The following is a 20275-nucleotide window of genomic DNA, read 5'->3' on the forward strand; positions in this document are numbered from 1 at the left end:
ATGCTGCCTGGATCCCCGGGTAAGCCCCTTCCTCTGACACCCATCTTCTCCCATCACGGGAGGGTCGGGACAGTGTCCTTTCTGTCAGCTGTGGGTCTGCCTGTCTGCATGTGACGGAGGCCGGGACGCGTGCAGCCCTGGGGGCCGGGGGACCCCATGGAGGGTTGGTGAGGGGCCACCTTCAAGTCTCCCTGCCCCCACCCTGCCCTGCAGCCCACACCCTGGAAAAACCAGCCAAGGAGAGCCAGGGAATCCCCCAGAGGAAAGAGGACAGCCATGAAATGGGACTTACGGTGGCTTTTGGGGTCACTTAGAGTTTTCTTATCTGTCGAGGGAAATAAAGGGAAAGACAATGACATAGATGGCGGAGAAAGGATGGTGGAAGTGACAGGAAACGCGCAGATGAGATGATGCACGTGGCGGGTGGGCAGAGGCCCCAGGGACTGCTCCACAGCAGCCGGCACCTGAGGCCTGGGGCGGGCTGGGGGGGCCCCCTCGTCCTCCTTGAGCCCCCACCCCGGGGAGGCCCCCGCCGTCCCAAGGACTCACTCTGCACGCACAGCCCGTCCGTGCAGTTCTTGGAGTCAAGCAGGGTCCCGCTGCAGTCTCGGCCTCCGTTCTGGGGTGGGGGCGCCATGCACTCGCGGCTGCGCCAGTGGGCGCACTCGGTGCTGCAGGCTGACCACTTGCTCCACTCCGTCCACGCTCCGTCCACTGCGGGGGCACGGCACACAGAGCGTGGGACAGCGCACGCGCGGTTAGGCCATGGAGCACAGCCACGGACCCGCGCACGCGCACTACGGCAGGGGAGGGACCCAAGACAAGCAAGCCACAACGGAGAGATCCACCCCCGGCCACGCGGCCCTGTGCCAGCGCGGCCAGGGGTGTTGACAGGGACTCGAACCCAAGGCAAACACCCCGCATTGTTCACACAAAAACCTGAGCCAGGAGAAAACCAGGCATGCGAGGGCCCACAGACGGGGACGCACAGGGTGAGGCGAAGACGAGAGGATGAGAGGACCTTTGCAGGACTAGGGGTGGCGGTCAAGATGTGTCTAGCTCAAGGGCAGGAGCACAGGCTCCTCTGACCCCGGGCAGCGCTGGGACCCCAGCCCTGGAGGCCGACACCGAAAGCCCGCAGCCTGGAGGGCAGAAGAGCCCACCCCTCAGACGGCAGCTCAGAGCCTCTGTCTGTCTCTCCAGCAGCCGGCATCCTGTCTGGCCTGCTCCGCCAGCCGCTGGCCCCAGGACAAGCACCTTCCGCCCCCCACTGTGCAGGCGGAGTGGCCACCCTGAGTGTGGCAGCCGCCACAGCACAGAAAGCAGGGCTGGAACCGGGGTGGGTAGGATGCCAGCCGGCCTGTGGCCTTACCTGGGCACACGGTGGTGCAGGCGGTCTTCTGGAAGGCCTGGCCCTCACAGAAGGCGCCTCCATTGAGCGGGGCCGGGTTGGTGCAGGTCCGGGTGCGCTTCTGCCAGCCACGGCCACAGCGGTTGGAGCAGGGCGACCACTCTGCCCAGCTGGACCAGCCCCCGTTCACTGCAAGGGCAGCGGTGTCACCTCCTTGGCCTGGCTCTGCGACCTGTGGGCTGCTAACCCCATCTGCATTCCCGACGAGGCCCTTCTGCAGAGGCCTGGCCTTTCCTAACTGGACCCCTCCCTGCTCTAGCACTGGGGACAGATCTGGGCTGCAGCCGCCAGCACCAGAGGGGCCCAGTGAAGTCACGGTCTACTCCCAGCCTCATTGCACAATGGCAAACGTAGGTCCGGAGAGGGCTACGCTTACCCAAGGTCACCCGGTAACGGAGGACCTGGGACTGGAACCCCATATAGAGTTCTTTCTACCACACTCGAGGCATCTCAGCTATGGCTCTGCCCCTCCCACCCAAGGGAACAGCAAGGAATAGCCCACAGGCCTGGGCGGCGGTTCCTCACTCTGCTGGGACACCAGGCTTGGGTATGAAGATACTGACGGGGCCCCGTTCCAACCGTCAGCCCAGGAGTGCCTGACTTGACCGCTAGCTTTGCTGTGTGATCTTGGGGAAGGGACCTGCCCTCTCTGGGCCTCAGCCTCCCAGCTGCCCACCAGAGTCCTGCTGGCCTCCTGGGTAGGACGCGGGGAGGTGGGCAGATGGCCCAGGCTCTCCCGTGCCCCTGGCTAGGCTGCCCCCTGTGGGCCTGTACCGTAGACGGTGACGGTGGCCGTGGTGCTCCGGCGCTTGGCTACGATGTTCTTGGCCACACAGGTGTAGTTGGCCGTGTCTGACAGGCGGGCCTGGCGGATGATGAGGTTGTGGTCGATGGTGAGCAGGAAGTTGGTGTCCTGGGTGGGGTCGATGATGTCCTCGTTCTTCAGCCACTCCACCTGCAGGAGTGCGGTCGGGGGGCGTGAGGGCCTGGTGCCTACTCACCTACATCTTGGGGAGTGGGTCCCCTGTGGGGGGGGGAAGGGAGGGCGGCCATAACCAGGACAGCAGTTCTATCCGTGTAAGCCCACGGCGGTGACGTGGTCAGGCAGGCCCTCCACGGGCCGGGCACTGTGCAGGGCAGTACGGAACCCAGGGGTTGTGACAACCTCCCACCAGCTGGACGGCCTCAATTGCATCAAACGTAGGGCAGCATTTATTGGTATCTACCCCACAGGGCGGTTACGAGGATTAAACGAGTTAGTGTGGAAAGTGGAGGATAGTACTTGGCTCCCCATAAGCACAAACTTAGCATTAGCTGGTAGTGTATGACTTCACCATTAAGGCCAAGGCCACGTGGGGTGCATCCGCGCTCAGACCCACGTATTATGAAATCCTTTGGTGTCCATAAGCTGGGACTTTGGCTTCTGGGTGGGGAAGGAGGATTGGGCCACAGGCACTTCCCTTGCAAGAGACTGAGCCCGTGGCCTGCCCAAGTAGCCCTTGGGGATCTTGCCCCAGCTCTGCCCCAGCCCTCGGGGTTATGCCTGTGGACGGCCCGGCCCGGGTCTAGCACATGCTGAGTTCTGCAGAGGTGACAGTTCCCTTCTCTGTCTCAAGTCTCTATATTCCCATCTATGAGATGGGGAGAGCTCTGGGAGGCTGAGACACTGTGGCTGGTAGTCAAGACCATGCCTGGCTGTTCTCTGCCGTGGCTAGTATTCCCCTTGCCCCTGCTCACCTCAGCCACAGGCACCCCCTCTGGTGGGCGGCACTGCAGGAGAACCTCCTGGTCCAGGGCCACTTCCTTGCCCAGAGGCTCCTGATCGAAGTTCTTGCGCAGGTCTGGGAGAAGGACGAGGGGTCACCAGGCACAGTGAGGCAAACCGAAGCCTGAAGTGCCCCACTCAGGCCACTAGGTGGCAGTGCACACCAAGGGAATGAGCTCAATGTAGAGCATCTCCTCTTCTCCAAAGTGGGGGCCTCACTGGGTGGAGTTGGGGGAACAGGTTTCCCTCCCTGACTCTGGGATCCTAAGCACATAACAACCCAGGACGGTGAGGAAGCAGGCAGCTCCCTTATACAGAAGTAGGTGAAAGGGGCCGTTAGAAATCCCGAGGCCAGAGGTGGCCCAGGTGCTGGGTCTAGGAGCTTCTTCTGAGTGGGCACCCATGGGCCCTGACATCTCTGACGGATGCCCCCACCGAGGATGAACTTCCTCTCCAGGGGGCACGGGCAAGGGGAAGGGGCCCGGAGCAGCAGGGTGGGGGTGTCGGGACGGCGTACATGCGATGCGGACATAGGCCCGGCGACTCTTGGTGGTTCCAGCAGAGCTCCAGGCCACGCACTGACACCAGTAATCCTCCAGCCCGAACAGCTCCTCCACCTGCTGCCGTGACACCTCGATCTGGACCTCCCGTACCCGCAGGCCTGAGAGGGGGACACGGGTGTCAGCAGGGGGCAGGCCTGAGGCTGGGAAGCAGGGACATGGCACCGGGACATCGGTCTCTCTTCTGCCAAGTGCCTCCCATTTCCATCTATTTCCCTGGCCTGAGCCGCCACCGCCACTCCCCTGGAGACTGCCCCTGTGCCATCCACGTCCTGCCCTAAAGCCGGTGTGTGCTCTTCAAAAGGCACAAATGCCAGGTCACTCCCCTGGTCGTGCCTCCAGTGCTCACAGCACAAAGACCTCGACCCTCCACATGGCGAGCAGGACCTACACCGTCTATCTGCTATGGCCTCACGGGGCATCTCCCCCCCCAGCCGCAGGGCCTTTGCACACCCAGTTCCCTGCCTGGAACTCTCTTCTGTTCCCCCTGTGCCTGATGGACTTCCCGTCACCAACAGCTCTGGGTCGGGCTGCACTTCCAGAGGGAAGGCCCCTCTGACCCTGCACCCCCCCACCCACTGTCAAAGTACCACACTGAGCATGACTGGGCTGTGCAGTTCTCTTTCCCTGCCCAGCCTGGTTTCCCCACAGCACTGACCACTCTCTGGAACTGTATCCTCTATGGATGTGGTCATGTGTTAATTATATATTTCCTGCAGGAGAATAAAGCAGGGCTTTGCCCTGTTTACTGCTGGAGCCCAGGACCTGGCACAGAAAAAGGGGTTCCACAAAGATGTGAAGAGAGCATGTGGCCTCTCTCTGGTTAGGAGCTGGAGCTGGTGGGAGGCCCCTCTTCCTGGGAGCCCTCCAATCTCTCAGTAGCTCCCTGCCAGGGCCTGGAGGCCTCTCCAGATAACTGGATCCACCAGCCGGCCCAGAAAGGATCAGTCACTCTTCTGCCAACCCTCGACAAAGCCCCTTAGGCTCAGAAAAGGAGTGAACCCTTCTGGATTAGGATGCCCATCCACAGCTCCTCCCCAAAGCCTGTGGGAGGACTGAGAGGCCTCCTCCTCCAGGAAGACCTTCCTAACTACCCCCATTTCAGAATCCCTAAAGCTGCTCCTCCCTGCCATGTGTCCCAGCTCATCCTCTCATGCTTACACGTGGGTTCTGACAAGCCCCTCGAGGGCAGGCCTGTCAACTGTACACTCTGTGGTACTGTGGCCCAGTGGTCAAGTAGGGTTGGATGGCTGGGCAGGTCTGAATCCTGACCCAACCTCACTCCCCAGCTGTGTGACGGTTCCCTCAGTTCCCTCATCATAGTAAGACACTCGGAGTAAACTCTAAATGAAGCATGACAATCACTCCACCAAGCACCCAGCCAAGGCTGAGCACAATCTACTCTGGAAGGTCCCTTGGATCTCATCCAGCTCCTTCCTTCCACTTGTGAAGAAACAGAGGCTGAGCGGGCTGGGGGCAGGCCCGAAGTCCCCCCTCAAGGTGCCAGCACAGCCAGATCAGCTATTGGCGCCTTGCCCTGATTAGAGCTCTATTCCCAAATGCATGATGTCTTTGGACCTCTCCTAGCGAAGTCCATTGCCTTAACTCTCCTGGGTCATGGGGTAGGATGGCCTTTGCACTAGGAGCCCAGACAGTGAGGAAAACCCCAGGGATCTAAATGGGAGGGGGCTGGGGGTCTGCCATCGGGGAGCACCAGGACGGAAGAGGCTTCTTCTGGGGGAGTGGCTCTGCCTGCTCGCAGTGGCTGCCCGGAGTCCTGGCTCGACAAGCGATGCTGTGTGGTCCAGGCCAGCACAGCCGGGACCCCCGCCCCTCATTCACCAGGCTGTGAAACTGGAAGTGGGGGGCCCTCTCCCAGGGGTCATCCATCCGGAAGCACCCAAAAGCTGGACAGACAAATCATCACCCAGTGGGGCTCACCACCTTGGTGATGGTCACCAGCAGACAGAGAGGGGACAGGGACCTTCAGTCTCCCAGACCTGGGCCTCAGCACCAGGTATCCCCCCTCTGGCATCAAGGCGACCTAGCAGGGCTTGGGCTGCTTTGCCCCAACCTGGCATGAGCCGCTGAGGGGAGGCTCATCTTGCCTCTTCTGGCCCCCAGCTGTCATCCTCTGCTCTTCCAGGGCCTCTGAGAGTGCCAGGGTGGGGAGCAGGAGACTAAGGTGGAACCAGCCATACCACCGCCAAGAGAGGGCCCACAGGACTGCGGTCTATCCTTTGTCGTTAATGCGGACAAGAGTGCCCCAATTTCTGGGGCTGGCAGGGGAGCGCCTGGTAGCAGGGGAGTAGGAGCCATGCTGTTACTATTACTCATAAATGCAGGGTTTGTGAGAGGCCCCAGCAGGGTACACCATCCCCCTGCTCGGTCTGGACCCCTACAACTGACCTCCGGATCCAGGCCAGTGGGGCTCAGGGGGACAGAGAAATAAGGACAGGTTTCAAGAGGAAAGAGGCCAAGAAAAAGCCAGAAAGAGGATGGAAGAAATGGGGTTTACTGAGTGCCTGCTAGGTCCTGGCACTGTGCTCAACACTGTGCAGGCCCCACCGTGTTCCACCCCCACCCGGACCTTCTGTTAACATCCCAGTTTACAAGGAGAGGAAGTGGGGCTCAGAGAGGGTGAGGGACTTCCCAGAGTCACAGAGTCAGAGAATGGGGGCAGTGGGGGTATGTTTCTTTTTTTTTACATTTTCTTTTAAAAATCCCTTATTTTATTTTAGTTTTTAGACTTTGGGGGAGCATGAGACTCCAACTCTATTTTCTAAAATTCTTTCACCAAAATGTTGGTAAAAATATATATATATATAATATATAACCTAAAACTTACCATTTCAACGTATACAGTTGAGTGGCATTAAGTACATTCTGGGGTATGGTTTTAAGCCTGGGTGGTTCTGAAATCTGCGAGCTTTTCACAGAAAAATAGAAGTTGGAAGGAGGGAGAAAGGAGAGAGAGTGAGAGAGAGTATGTGGAGGGGGAGACAGACATGCGGAAGAAAGACGGACAGAGAGAGACAGGGGTGAGAAGGGAGAGGCGGGAGAGACAGAAGGAAACAAGAGAAGGCTGAAAAAGGAGGGAGAGAAAAATGAGGGAAGAGGTGGTAGCAGCAAAACCAAAGGTGAGGGGGGCTGTGGGGCCAAGGGCCCCCAAAACCCTGGCCCGGCTGGGGCTGCCTGACACTGGCCACCTGCAGGTCACCAGCAGCGGTGGTGGCCCCACGGGCAGCCCCCTCCCCGGCCTGAGCCCTGGAAAGGACCCCTGAGGGGCCTGGGGACACAGAAGCCCCCACCTGGCCTCGGAGGCACTGCTGGGGGTGCCCGGGACCCAGGAGTCCTGGGGTGACCAGACGAGTGGGGCAGGCTCACCTGTGGCCTCATCCAGGCCCTCCTGCGTGACATGCTCATTCTGGCTGACCCACTCGCCGTTGCACTTGAAGTAGATCTGCGTGGCGGGGAAGGCACGGCAGCGCAGCTCCACCGGCTTGTTCTTCACGATGTAGGCGTCCTGTGGCTCCTGGAGGAAGTGGGGCAGGGGCTCAGCCGGCGCCGACGGGAAGGAGTCGGGGAGCACCTCGCTGCCAGAGTCTGTGCCTGTGGAGGGAGGAAGGGCTCCGTGAGGCTGCAGGCTAGGAGCAGGGGTGGGCGGCTAGAGACCAGCCGGGATGCCCTCTGTGACCTGGGCAAGGTCTGGCACTCCTGGGGGCCTCAGTTTCCCTGTCCCCCCCAGCCCTACAGAGCTTGTGCTTTGGAGCCAGTCCTAGCTCTCTGATCCTGCGTGATTCTACTTCTTTACAGATAGAGATGTCAGGGGGCCCGGAGAGCTGCAGTGACCCATCTGGGCGAGGATACCCCTCTAGCCCTCCCCCGTGTCCCCTGCACTGGATCTACTGAGCCTCCTTCCAGTTGCCCACGGTGATGTCACAGGACGTGAAGGGCTGGAATGAGGCTGAGGCCCGAGCACAAAGCAGACCAGCTCTGCCCGGAAGCCACAGCTGCCCTTTGCAGCCCCGGCCAGCCAGGCTGGTGGACATGGGGAGACAAGCCAGGACCCAGAGAGGCGTGAGGTGGGGTGAGGGGGGTGGCTGCACCGGACCTGGATTCCTCGGTGCTTCGCCCCCGGCAGGGCCTCCTTCTCCAGGATGCCCAAGGCAGGCCACAGCACGGAGGGGGAGCCCACTTCCCCAGCAGCCTTTACACAGAGCCTCCCCTCTGGGCTGGGTCTCTGCTGCACTCCTTAGCCTTTCCCACCTCAGCCAAACCCACACCTTCTACCCTAACAACAGACTAGAAGACTGCAGAGCCTGGGAACGCAGACAGGCTGTGCCTGCAACCATGTCCTCCCCAACAAGGGGCCAAATGGGAAGCCTGGCCCGCCGGCCTCCCGGGAAGAACAGTGCCTCACGAGGTGAGACAAACAGGAAGGGAGAGGGGCCCGCCACTACCAGCGCTGGCAGGGAGGGAAACCAGGCCCGGCCAGCCTATTGGTTCGCCATCCACTCAGGAAAACTGACTTTCCAACACCAAGCGCCAAATGATCAGGTGGCTGCGACAAGCGGTGGGGGGCTCACTGCAGGGGTGCGCACCTGCCCAGCCCCTCACGGCCAGCCACGGCCTGCCACTGTCCCAGCACCCCAGTCCCTCTAGTGGGGTGGGGTCCTAGGAGGCACTCGTCCCCCAACCCAGGAGGCTACGATGGGACATGCTTGGCCCTAGGGAGCCCCCTATGTGCAAAGGGGCCAAGGGACTCTGCATTCTCCAACGAACAAACATGCCATCTCTTTGTGGACCGGAATCTCCTGCTAAGACTTGGGGTGGGGGTGGGGGTGGGCGTTCAGGGGCTCTGAGAACATGCAGAGGTTGTCAATGGCTCCAGGCACTGGGTCCTGGGTGTGTGTGTGTGTGTGTGTGTGTGTGTGTGTGTGTGACCTGTGGGAGCAAAGGGGAAGCCAGCAAGAAGGTGTGAATCCAGCTCCATCTAGCATGTTCTGTGTGACCCGAGGACAGCCCTTAAACTCAGAGCTTGTTACTTGTCTCTGAAGATGGCAGGGAGGTAAACACCCTCCCCTGGGCTGTTTTGAGGACCACATGAGCTAGAAAAGCATGAGTGCCCAGGAGGGCCAAGCACATAGTAGGTGCAAGTTGTTGCGTGAAAATGCCAACTAACGCTCGCCTCACATTGGGCACTGCGTTTTTGGTACTTTACACAGTCAGTTTACTTAACCCCTGCAGCAACTCTGTAAGGTATTTATGTTAGTCTTTGGTTTATATGTGGGGAAACTGAGGCTCCAAGAGGTGAAGCAACTTGCTCTAGGGCACAGAGCTCGCAAGAGGCAGTGCCAAGGCCTGAACCCAACAAAGAGACCCCAGTGTCTGGGATGCTGCCCAGGACTCCCCCCTGCCTGCCACTGGAGTAGCTCCCGGTGAGTGTCCCCGCATCTGAGAATCCAGATAGATCCTGATGCCAGCCAGGATCCCACAACTCCAAGAGCGCTGTCATGAAAGGCTCAGCAAGGCTGCAACCGTCCTTGTTTTGAAACTGAAGACTGTCCACGTGGGGTAACGACCGACCGAGGCTCCCTGGCTCATGGGCAGCTAAACCGGCAAGAGCACTGAGGATCCGAAGGCTTCTCCACACGCACTTCCCTCTGCCAGGCAGGGAGACGCCTTCTTTGTAGGTAGAAGACTGGTGGCCCCTAGGGTGTGGGCACTGGGGCAGTTGATGGCAAGATAAAACAGTGCCCAGGGAGCTGGACAGTGTCGCCCAGGGGGCTGAGAGCTGATGGAGCCGGGGGGCATGTGGGCAGCAGAGCAGCTGCAAGGCTCCCCCCCAACCCCCGCTGCCAGCCCCCCTGCTTCAGTCTCAAGCCTGGGGGTGTGAGGCAGGGTGTAGGCTTTAGACTCAGCCACCTCTGGGTTTGAAGTCGCCCTTACCGACCTCAGGCACCTCATCGGTGAAATGGGGGGACCAGGCCTCCCTCTGGGGGGGTGGCAGCCACCAGAGAAGGTGCATGGGAGCCTGTGGGTCCAGGCACCTGCTAGCTCTCCCTTCTAACTGTGCGGCCCCCGGCCCCCGGGTGACGGCTGCCTGGGCTCTCTGTGGCACTGCAGGCTGTATTTATGACTTTGTTCTATAGCCCTAATGCGGCTCATTTATAAAGCAGGCGCAGACGCGGCGGAGGAAAGTAAACACGAGACATCCATTAGTGCAGCAGGGCCCGCGTCTGGCGGCCCCCGGCCCCGCCCTCCCTGCCCCAGCCCTCCTCTCCACCCTGGCACAAAGCTCCTCTCTGGCCTTGGCAGGGATGCGGCTGGGGATCCTCATCGATGCCTCTCCGGCCTGGCGTGCAGGGTGGCTCTCGATGCAGCTACTGCCCGGTTGCAACGTCCCCGCCCCCCAGGCGTCTTGGACTCGGACTCTGCCAGGAGACCAGAAGGACCAGGTCTGACCTAAGAATTCCTCCCCAGGCGGACCACCCGCAGACTACGTGCTTGCCTGGCATGTAGCAGGTGCTCAGTGAATGCAAATTAAATAAAAGCAGGGCGGGGTGGGGTGTGCTGCTAGGGCCTGGGGAACAGCTACACTGGGCCCCCGCCCTCATCAGCGGACGCTTCTTCTCCTTAGCTTGGCCACTCGCAGTTAAGGGAGGCTCCACAGACGTCCCGGGCCTGCCCTGCTGGGGCCAGCCTGGAGGAAGAGGAGTGATGGCGTTTCAGGGTTCCCAGGGGGCTTCCTCTGGCCAAAGCTTTCCTCTGAACTCAAAGAGAGTCCCGCACCAACCCACATACAGCTTCCTAAACTTCTTTGGTCTTTAGTGTCTTGGTAAGTTTTACCCCAAGGCCAAAAGAAATTCCTAGTGGTTTTATTTATTAGTTAGATACAAACAGCGTGTGTGTGTGTGTCCCCTAACGACTTGGTAGCCATTTGAAAAAACAATACCCATAAATTGAAAGAAAAAATCAGATCCGTATTCCATTCCTAAAGAGTCACAGTGACGAGTCTTGGGGGTGTGCACATGGCTTGGGCACAGCTCCTCAAGTCTTGGAATCAGACTGCCCCCCCCGACTGTCTGTCTCAGAGTACTTCCAAATGCCCAAATCCCACCTTTGCAAAGACAGGATGCTCTGTAAAGGACAAGAGTGTGACACGATGTTGAAATGGAAAGCTGTCTTGAGCCAACAGCTTGTGGCAGTGTCTGGCAGCTGTTCAGCACGGCTGCCTTTCCTGGAAGATGAAAAATTTCCCATAGCACCCCTGGGAATGTGTGCAGCACCCTGGGGTGCTTTGGCACACCGTTTGGGAACCACAGCCCTATGCATTAGGTAATATCATTATGCCCCTACTACAGACGAGGAAACGGAGGCCAGGAGAGATGAAGTAACTGGCACAGTGCTATCCAGCCAGTAAGCAGCAGAGAGCGAGGGAGCAAATCCAGGCATTCGCATACCTGAATCTGACTTCTGAATTAGAATTGGCATTTGCTTCTACCACGTGGCAGGTACTTTAAATATTTTGCCCAATTTATGTCCCACAATCCCCAAGGTGAGGATTATCTTCCCATTTTCCAGATGAAGACATGGGGCACCCAGGGACTTGGCCCATGACAAGGTCACCTGGCCAGCGGGAGGAAGGGCCAACTCTCTCCATCCCCCATTGCCCTGGCTTCACTACAGCTCTTTTCAGAGGAGACTCAAACCCCTGAGAAGAAGCCCCAGCGGAGGACAGCCTGCTCCTGCCAGCTGGTGCCGGATCCGGACTTCCTGCTGGTGGGAAAATGCCTCACATCGAGTGTGTTTTCCCAACAGCATCTCATTTAAGATGCAACCTGCCTTTAGAGCCACATACACGAGTGGCCCGGCTCTCCCAGATGAAGGCAGGAGGACGCGTCCTCGCACAGATGTGACCGCAGACGGTCACACGCGGGAAGACGCCAGGAGCTCTGGGTGTGCACCCCGGCTGGGGACTGGCGCTGCTGTCGGCCTTCCGCTCGAGCCTCACAGCCCCCATCTGTAAAACCAGACGTTGGTGGAGCTGATGTCTCCAGCCTTGCTCTGGCTCGGTCACCTGGAGCCTGGAAGGGGCCTGACGTGGAATCTGTCAGCGGAGGATGGTGTCCTACTAGGTCCATTTTTAATTCCTGAAGCGAATTTCCTTCAAGTGCGGTCACCTTTTTTGCCCCTGTTACTCCTCGCTCAAAGGCCCGCACAGACTGTGGTTGGACGGCACAGTGTGGGGGGAGCCTGGGGAGGGAGGGGAGGCACTATTGACTGTTGGGCTCTCCCAACCAGGCCCAGGCCCTTCCACCCCAGGCCTCAGCTCACGAGGGCCACCAGCGCCTCCAGGTGGGACCCCTTGAGGGCGCCGTTGAAACCCTCGCTTCCAATTTGCCTACGGCCGCATGACGGTTCTTGTCGGGTGGGGTGGCGTGAGTGTAGATTCACAGGAAGAGGTCGCTGTAAGGGCCGTCTTGTACAGCACCCCCATGCACTCCATCCATCCTTCACTCACGTCCCTCCAGGGACAGGCAACTCGCGGCTGCTCTTCTCAGCTAGGTTCTCCTTTGAACAGATCTAACAGAAAAGTCCTTCTTACTTTCAACTGAAATGTGCTGTCCAAGGTTCCAACCATTGCTACAATTTTAACCTCTGAGGTTCGACAGAAGAGTGTTTCTTCTGGAGTGCGGAGCTGCCTTCCCTGGCCTTCTGGCCTTGCTTTCAAATATTCACGAGACACAGTTTTGCACCCCCTCACCGCCAACCTGGCTTCCTCACGGACACGTTCCATTTTGCTCCCAACCCCCTATAAATGTGGGGAGGAGAGGCGACCAGGGTGGGGTCTGGCAGGCCTGTGCCTGCTTCTGGCGGCTCCAAGGTTCCTTAGCAGTTTTGGTGGCTGCACTGGAGAGCAGGGAGCACGAGGCACCATCCTTGGTGTCTCCCACGGTGTTCAGGACTGAGGAACCGGCCTCTAGTAGGGGAGTGGAGACTGCTGGACGGCACCGGGAGCCCGAGCCCAATCCCACCTGCCAGGAGGAGCTGTGCTGGGTTAATGCTCCCTCCCGGGGGCTGGGCCTGGGCAGGGCCCAGTGCGGGGACACAGGCTCCCACCTGGCAGAGAGGAAGTCAAGGCCATAGGCTTGCTTCCGAGGTGCCAGAATCCAAGCCACTAGAATAAGCAGGAGCCAGGGCCTTGGGAGGTGAAGGAAGTGGCTTCAGGACAAAAGCGAAGAAACTACATTCCGGAGCCACCCCTGAGAGGAGCGAGAAGCTAAAACTACAGCATTCAGACGTTTCTGAAGGGGAGACTCCCACCAGACACTCAGGGAAGCCAGAGGGCTTCTGCTTCCCTTCCAGGGACTGTGAGAGGAATGGGTTCGAATCCCACTCCGCCACCGAGACCTCGGGACGGTTGTTTTCCCTCTTGGGGCCATCTATAAGAAAGGGGAGAAGAGGCAGAAGCATAGAAAGTCACAGTCAGAGGGGCCTGGAGCCCTGCCTTCCACCAGCTCAGAGAGGGAAAGTGACTAAGCAACATCACACAGCAAGTCAATAGCCAAGCCGGACCAGAGCGTGGTTTCCGCTTCGGGGCTGAAGAGGGTAGACAGCACGGCCACGCCAGGGCTGGGGGCACATGTGTGGTCTCTGTATTCCCCCTGCCTGGGATGGAAACTCATGGCCACCCACCTCAGCCGGGCTGCCTCTGGTCTCACCCAGGGCAGAGACCTCAGCACGAGGCCGCAGTGGTTTGGTAGCGAGGGCCTTGACACCCCCACCCGCTGTTTGTGTCTCCAGGTGGGCGACAAGGCCAGCCCTGAGACCCCTGGGCTCAGCTGCAGGAGGTGGACCTCTGTAGCTGAGCCGGGCCGTGCGTCTCCAGGGCTGGCGTTGAGGCGGTGCCCGCGCAGACAGGGCAGGGCTGGGAGGGGAGAGGGGAGCAGGCGGGAGGTGAGGGAGGGAGAAACACCCCACGCTGGGCACATTCATCATCAGCAATCACAGTCTCTCCAGCCCCTGGACGCGGGCTGATTCTTGCCAGACTTGATCTCCCACCGCATGGAAAATCTCCTCCATTCACTGTGAGGCTGATGTGCTCAGTGGGGGGTGTGGAGAGTGGGGGGAAGGAGCCCACTTATTATTATGTTTTAAAAAACACATAAACTCCCCATGGAAGGACCCCTCCCTGGATACAAAGCCCTTCTTCCATCTGGCCCTGGTTTCTGGCGGCTGTGGGGTTCAGGCTGGGGCCCCCCTCAGAGACTGTTACAATGGCCGTTACTGATGACAAATGGGGGCTGGCGGGCTTGGGGGACGCTGAGTTACTCCTAACAAAAGAGGCCCCTTGCACAGCCCTTTTCCCATACCCTCTGTAGACCCGCCTGTGCCCATGACATCACTTCCTGTGCTGGCCCCAGGAAGTGGCCTCACCGTGATGGCCAGCTGTGGCAGGAGCCTGCATCCTGAAGGGGGGTGTCTGGCTGATCCTGAGAAATGTCTCCCCTGGGAGGACTCAGGGGCAAGCGAAGGAGCTGATGCGAGGCTGGCGATGAGACCCCAGGGTGGGCACTGAGTCCTGGAATGGAGCCTGGGCCCCATTTTATTGGGGGCCACATGACTTACAAAGTCAGGAGGGACACTGCAGTTACTGGGCCTACCCTCAGACTCTCAGTGGTGCCTGGGGAGGCTGCATTCCACACCCAAGAGTCCAGACCCTCCCCCCCCCACACACTTTTCCTCTAGCCACTGGACTTCCTCAGCCTGGGCCTCTCTAGGGCTAATTTTTGGTGGCTCCCCTTCCAAGCCCCACATCCCAGGGTGTCACTAGGTCTGGAGGCTTGGGCCCTAAGGAGGGGGCATTCTGCATCCCCCTCTTCTCTGCTCAAAGACCTCCTATGCATCTCATTCCAGATAATAACCTTTTACCAACACGCAGTGGGCTAACGAACATCACCAATACAACAGCCCTGCGAAGTAGGTGTTCCATTTCACAGAGGAGGAAACTGAGGCTCAAGAAAATAAAAGGACATGCTCACCCCTAATGAGAAACCCAAAGCTCTTCTTGTTAAGCCACAGGCCTCCTTTGGCCCACAATGCCCCTGAGGGATTAGCAGGGGTAGCTATTTTCCTGCTCATTTTGCAGATGAGCAAATAGAGTCCAGAGTTCACTAGCTTGCTGGAGGGGAAGAGGGTCTTGGCGCCCTCACCCCAGCACCTGGCCTCCCTACCTCTGTGGGCCTGACAAGTCCCAGACTTGTTCTGGACGCCCCAGCCAAACAGAGATCCATCCTAGCCTGGAGCGACCTGTTGCTAGCCTGGAGCAGCCCCCAAGACGTCACACGGAGACACACACAGGCTCACAGCAGCAGACACACGCAGACCCCACCCGTAGTCACAGGCCGCCACCCTCTCCCCGGGATCCCCTCGGCTAGACTGGGAGAGTGACTCCTTTCTTAAGGCTGTTTATGTCAGTGCTCTAAGGCTATGGCTGTGGCTCGGGCCCCTGGGGGACCTTCTATTTTATATGGTCATCTCTCCTCCATTCAGAGTTGGGGTGGGGTGCGTCTGAGTTGCTCCAGTCCTAGCCAGGGAGGCCAGGGAGGCCTGCCTTTCCCTCCCCAAGCCCGTGTCCTCCTGCTGGGGCCTCCTCACGGTGCTCCCCACCTCCCTCCTTCCCCCTCCAATCCACTCTCCTCACAGTGGCCGGAGCCACCCTGTGAACAGAAATCCGTCCCCCCCTCCTGCTTGCACCCTCTGACGGCTGCCGTTTGCACCTGGAATCAAGTCCCACCCAGCACCGAACGCTTTGACTTCAGAGGCTCACCCGTCATCACTGAGCTCCAAGCCCCCTGGGCGTTTGCTGCCCCTTGAACATGCCTCCTTTATTCCCACCACAGGGCCTTTGCTGTTCTCTCCTGGAATGCACGCGCGCCGCAGGCCCATCTCCCTGCACTCCCGAGGCGACTTTCTGTCCCCGAGATCTCAGTGCCACCTGCCCCTCCCGACTGAGGCCCTTCCTGACCGCCCCGCGTACACTGATCCTCCTCTGCTCTCCCCCGTGCCACCCCCAGATTGTCCTGGGGTGGGTTTTTGTTGTTGTTGTTTTGCTTGTCTGTTTTCCTTGACAGTGTTCAGCTCTCTCTGGAATACCTCCTTCCTGTATTTGATTGCTTGCTGTGTCTGGACAGGTCTGCTCTCTGGAAGGCAAGCTCCTGGAGAACCTGGCAATCCTGTTTGCTTGTTTAGCTGGGCCTACCGGGGATGCAGGACTTCTTCCAACCCCTGGGGTGGCAGGTGGAGGTGGAGGGAATGGCCAGAGGGGACGCACACAGGTTGGGCTGACCTGAGCCCTGGAAGGCAGGCCCCTTGGAAACTCGATCCCATAGGACACTGCTAACCCATGGAACCTCAGAGATCATCATATCCTTGTCCTCTTGGATGGAGAGCAGAGAGGGTGTGGCCTGGCCTCAAAATCACACAGCACCCGAGAAGCAGAGACTGTAGAGAAACTGGCCTCTAGACTCCCAGGGCAGAAGGAGGGGCCTTTATTTTAAAAATCCTCCTTTTCCTTCTATTGAAAACACTTTTTTCCCCCTTTGCCTTTTCTGATGACAATTTAGGAAGAAATAAGAATGAAAATAAAACCACCCATTCCCACCCACAGTTTATCAGAATTAACACGGGACATTGGTCCTCTCAGACTTTTATAGGCAGGACCCGTATTTTGCTACTGACGTGCCACCACGTACAGCTGCATATTCTGTTTCCCTTGCAAGTCCCGTAACTGAAGACTTTGAAACCACAAGCCAAATGCATGAGGCATTCTCTCTGGCGCTCAGCACAGTCCCACAGGTCGGCTGGGCTGACTGCCCCCGGCACAGCATCCCGGGTCGCGGGAGAAGCGACAGTTTGCAGAGCCAGTGCAGGGAGCCACTGGGCAATTACATCAGGTTGGCTTGCCACACTTGGACCTGGGCAGGAAGATGCCCAGGGTCTGTCCCTGTCTTCCGGAAGTGAAAAAGCCCATAGGTACAGCCTCTGGCTCGGGGGCTGCCTGGTGGGGCAGGGGTTAGGCCCTGCTACCCTTCCAGACCAGGTGTCCTCATGCCCTCCTGCGAGGTCCAGGGTCATGCCTGTTCTTAGAGTGCCCCGAGGCACAGATTTCCTCTCCTTCCCAGCGCCATGCTCTAGGGCTGAACAACCCCTCCTTGAAAAGGGGAGACAAGCGCCCACACACTGCAAAGCAGAAAATCGGTTGATCCTTGCCTGCTTGCCACCCTCAGCACCGTCATCATGCCTGGCCAGACCGTCCCCCAGTGCTGGTTGTGGTCCACCTGGCAGGCACCAGGAGGCAGCTCAGACTCTGGGCTACAGGGCCCTCAGACCTGAGTCCAGGCCCTTCACTTCCAGAGAAGAGCAATGACTTGTCCAAGGGCAAACCGCCAGTCAGTGGCTGCAGCAACCCTAGTGTCCGGGCATCATGTTCGCACAAAGGGAACCACAGCAGAGCCGGAGAAAAAGGCGGCAGGCTTGGCCTTTGCCAATCTGGGAAATGGGGCCTGGGACAAAGGAGGAGGGATGAACAGATCTGGAGGTGGAGTCACGGGGAGAGGGACAGAGAAAGAGAAAACTGAGAGCGCCAACAGTGGAGGGCGAGGGGAGCAGTGCGGGGGCTCCTTGTCCTATTCCGAGCCTGGAATCCACCTGGGTTTGCGCTCAGGCCCCGAGAGCGAGGGCAGGTGGTATCCAGCCCTGGTCTTCATCTGCTCCGCTCTTCTGCGAGGCCAGGACTGGGTTAAGGTTCCATGGGCCCCAGAGGAGACAGACCTTGTAGACTCGGGCTCCCAGGGGTTGGAGTAACTGGGCTCAGCTCACAGAACAGGTGGGAAGCAAAGCTGGGCTGGAAAGTGGGCATACTGGCACTCAGTGCTCTTGCCCTTGCCTCTCTCTGGTTCCCCTCCTCTGGTGGGGAAGACCCTGGCCCTGGTCTTGGGTGAACAGCTGAGTTGTCAGCGCTGGAGATATGGGGAAACAGGTGCCACAGGCCAAGGGGAAGACCCACCTGGCTGCTCAGGCACCCCTCGAGGGAGACAGGGTGGTGGGCAGGGGCTCACCCCACTCTTTCATTCATTCATCAGACGTCCTCATCTCGCCTTGATCACACTATGGTAGGGCCTTGGAGAGCTCTGGCCAAGCTTCAGTCACACCCACGGGAAGCTCGCAGCAGAAGTTCAAGGTTAAGGATCCCACATGTTGACTCTTAGACTCCTGATCCGTCGGCCTCCAGCCTAGCCCCACAGTGATGCCCCTCTGCCTGTGAACCCACCATCAGTGCATAAATAAATCTACAGCTGTGTCTGTAGCTCCCTCCTTCTCAGTTGGGGAGACAGCCCACCTCCTCCAGGAAGCATGCCTTGACTACTTCCACCTCGACTACTGGAGGGAGTGCTCATTATAGGCCCCTATAATCCCTTGTATTTCTCTTGGGCTGAAACCCATGGTGCTGTCATTGGCTCGTGAAGCAACCCTGGGTGAGCCACTTCCCTCTGGGCCTCAATCTTGCCTTCTGGGAAATGGGGCCACTTTGACTTGCTTCACCCCCCTAGGGTTGTCAGGAACATCAAGGTCAGAAGTGTGAAACTATTTTGCCAGGTGGGCAGCCTGGTGCTCTAAGTTTTATTACTGCTTTTTTGCAGTAAGAAATGGTGGCTGTGCCTTCCTGGGGCTGCCAGGTTCCCTGGCTGACATCTTGACCAATAGCTCTAGGGTTTTCCTCCGGGTTTGAGGTGCCGGCCCGGTGCCCCACTCCCCACCCTGCCCCAGCGTCCCAGCCACTGTCCCGGCCCACTCAGTGATGACCCACTCAGTGATGACATGGAGCTGCAAAAGGCTGATGCAAGCTGGAAGGAGGGAAGGAAACAGACTCGAGTGGGGCAGGTGGAGCTCCACCCCCAGCCCCGTGGGACTCCCAGCCCTGCTCCTGCCTGCTTGTTTGTACCTGCTGATGTAATCGCTGGGCCTCCTTGGCTCAGGGCTCGGCCTGCTCACCTTGACCTCTGAACCAGAGCCAGAGGAAGTGGGAGATGGCAGGTGCCCGGCCCCCGCACGCCATGACAGGGCTCTTCTCTGGGGGCGGGGACAGGTAGGGAGCAGTGCAGCTGGGCTCCGGGGAGAGCAGAGGGGAGGAAAGAGCCTGAAACACAGCATGGAGAAGAGCACGGGAGGAAGCAGGACCTGGGTCAACCTCAGCGCTGTCACTCTGTCACTTCAGGGGAGTTGTCCGATGGCTCTGAGCTTGTTATGTGACAGCCCTCAAAGCGTCAATCTTCTATGCATTTCTCCAGGGGGATAAAGAAGTCAGGGGGAAAAGAAATAGGGGAGAAGTGTGGCTTCTCCCCTGTGGAAGGAAAACACCAGAATGGTTCCTGTGTGACAGGGCCAGCTGCCTCACCTCCTGGGGCCTTGGGTTATCTGTAAAACGGACACAACAATATCATGAGCCCAACTGAGCTCACTTCTCAGAGATGCTTGAGGCCAGAGGTGTGAAAGTGCGACATGACACTAAGGCATGTGGATAGCTCAGGGGACCTGGAGACAGTGGTGGGAGGGTTCTCTCCAGGAGCCTGGGGGTGGGGCTGTGCTCTCCACCTGGCCTGGCCCCAGGAGCCTCCTCTTGGGGAGGAAGGCATGGATGAGGAGTGCAGGGTTCCCCAGAGATCTCCAAGGAGCCTTCAAAAACACGCAGGTGGTGAGGACAAGAGCCAAGACACACTCCTGGAAACTGCAAGGCCACCTGTGTACAGCTGAGGGCCCTGAGCCCAAGAGCCCAGGGTCTGGAGATGGCCCTGTCTCCAGACTCATTCTCAAACCTGGTTTCCCTGGAGACCCCTTTGCTCTTTCCCTGAGAAGGAGGAGGAGAAAAGAGCCTCACGCAGTTCATGTGTCTCTTTGGTTAACACCAAAGGTTCCTGAAAGACGGGGAGCGAGCCCGGGGGGGAGGAGATGTCCCTCTCAGCTGCCCTCGACCCCGCAGCCCCAGGATAATGGGGTTATCTTTGGTTCTGCTAGGTGGCTCTGGAGGGAAAGCGGCACTCCAGCTGGGATTCATGGGCTTCCATGGCCACACAGACCCACCCTCCCTTTCCCATGGCCTTGAGTCATAGCAGGTCACATGGGGAACCAATAACAACTGCCGTTTCCAGGCCAGCGCGCTCCTGGACTTTAGGCAGAGCACCTGGCGGACAGCATCGAACCAAACACGGCCAACGACCTTTGAGGCAGGTACTCTTCTGAGGATCCCCAGTTTGTGGGTAAGGAAACTGAGGCACAGAGAGGCTAGGTAACTTGCTCAAGGCCACAGAGCAGGGTTGTTGGCCCTTGTATGCGCATCTCCCTGACTCTAAGCCTTACTCATCAACCCCCATGGCAGCCGTTCTCGAACTGCAGCACGCGCCAGCACCCCCTGCGGCCTTCCTCCTCCACCCCCAGGCCCCCCCTCAGCAGGTCCACGGTGGGGCCTGAGAAAGA

General features: G+C 59.0%; 1 protein-coding gene across 2 annotated transcripts in view; it reads right to left on the bottom strand.

Moving 5' to 3' along the window:
- UNC5B (unc-5 netrin receptor B) overlaps nucleotides 1–20275 on the bottom strand; it is an 81702-nt gene that overhangs the window by 13279 nt on the left and 48148 nt on the right. The window contains exons 2-8 of one of the 2 annotated variants that reach the window (XM_026504405.4): nucleotides 7124–7348; nucleotides 3694–3837; nucleotides 3149–3252; nucleotides 2186–2366; nucleotides 1373–1540; nucleotides 550–714; nucleotides 293–325 (exon numbers count right to left, since the gene is read on the bottom strand). In XM_026504405.4, coding sequence (XP_026360190.3) covers nucleotides 293–325; nucleotides 550–714; nucleotides 1373–1540; nucleotides 2186–2366; nucleotides 3149–3252; nucleotides 3694–3837; nucleotides 7124–7348 — 1020 coding nt within the window. The remainder of the gene's footprint in view (nucleotides 1–292; nucleotides 326–549; nucleotides 715–1372; nucleotides 1541–2185; nucleotides 2367–3148; nucleotides 3253–3693; nucleotides 3838–7123; nucleotides 7349–20275) is intronic. The other variant, XM_048219132.2, reaches the window with a different exon arrangement.

This window comes from Ursus arctos, unplaced genomic scaffold (genome assembly GCF_023065955.2).
Source record: "Ursus arctos isolate Adak ecotype North America unplaced genomic scaffold, UrsArc2.0 scaffold_7, whole genome shotgun sequence".
In the NCBI taxonomy this organism is placed as follows: Eukaryota; Metazoa; Chordata; class Mammalia; order Carnivora; family Ursidae; genus Ursus; species Ursus arctos.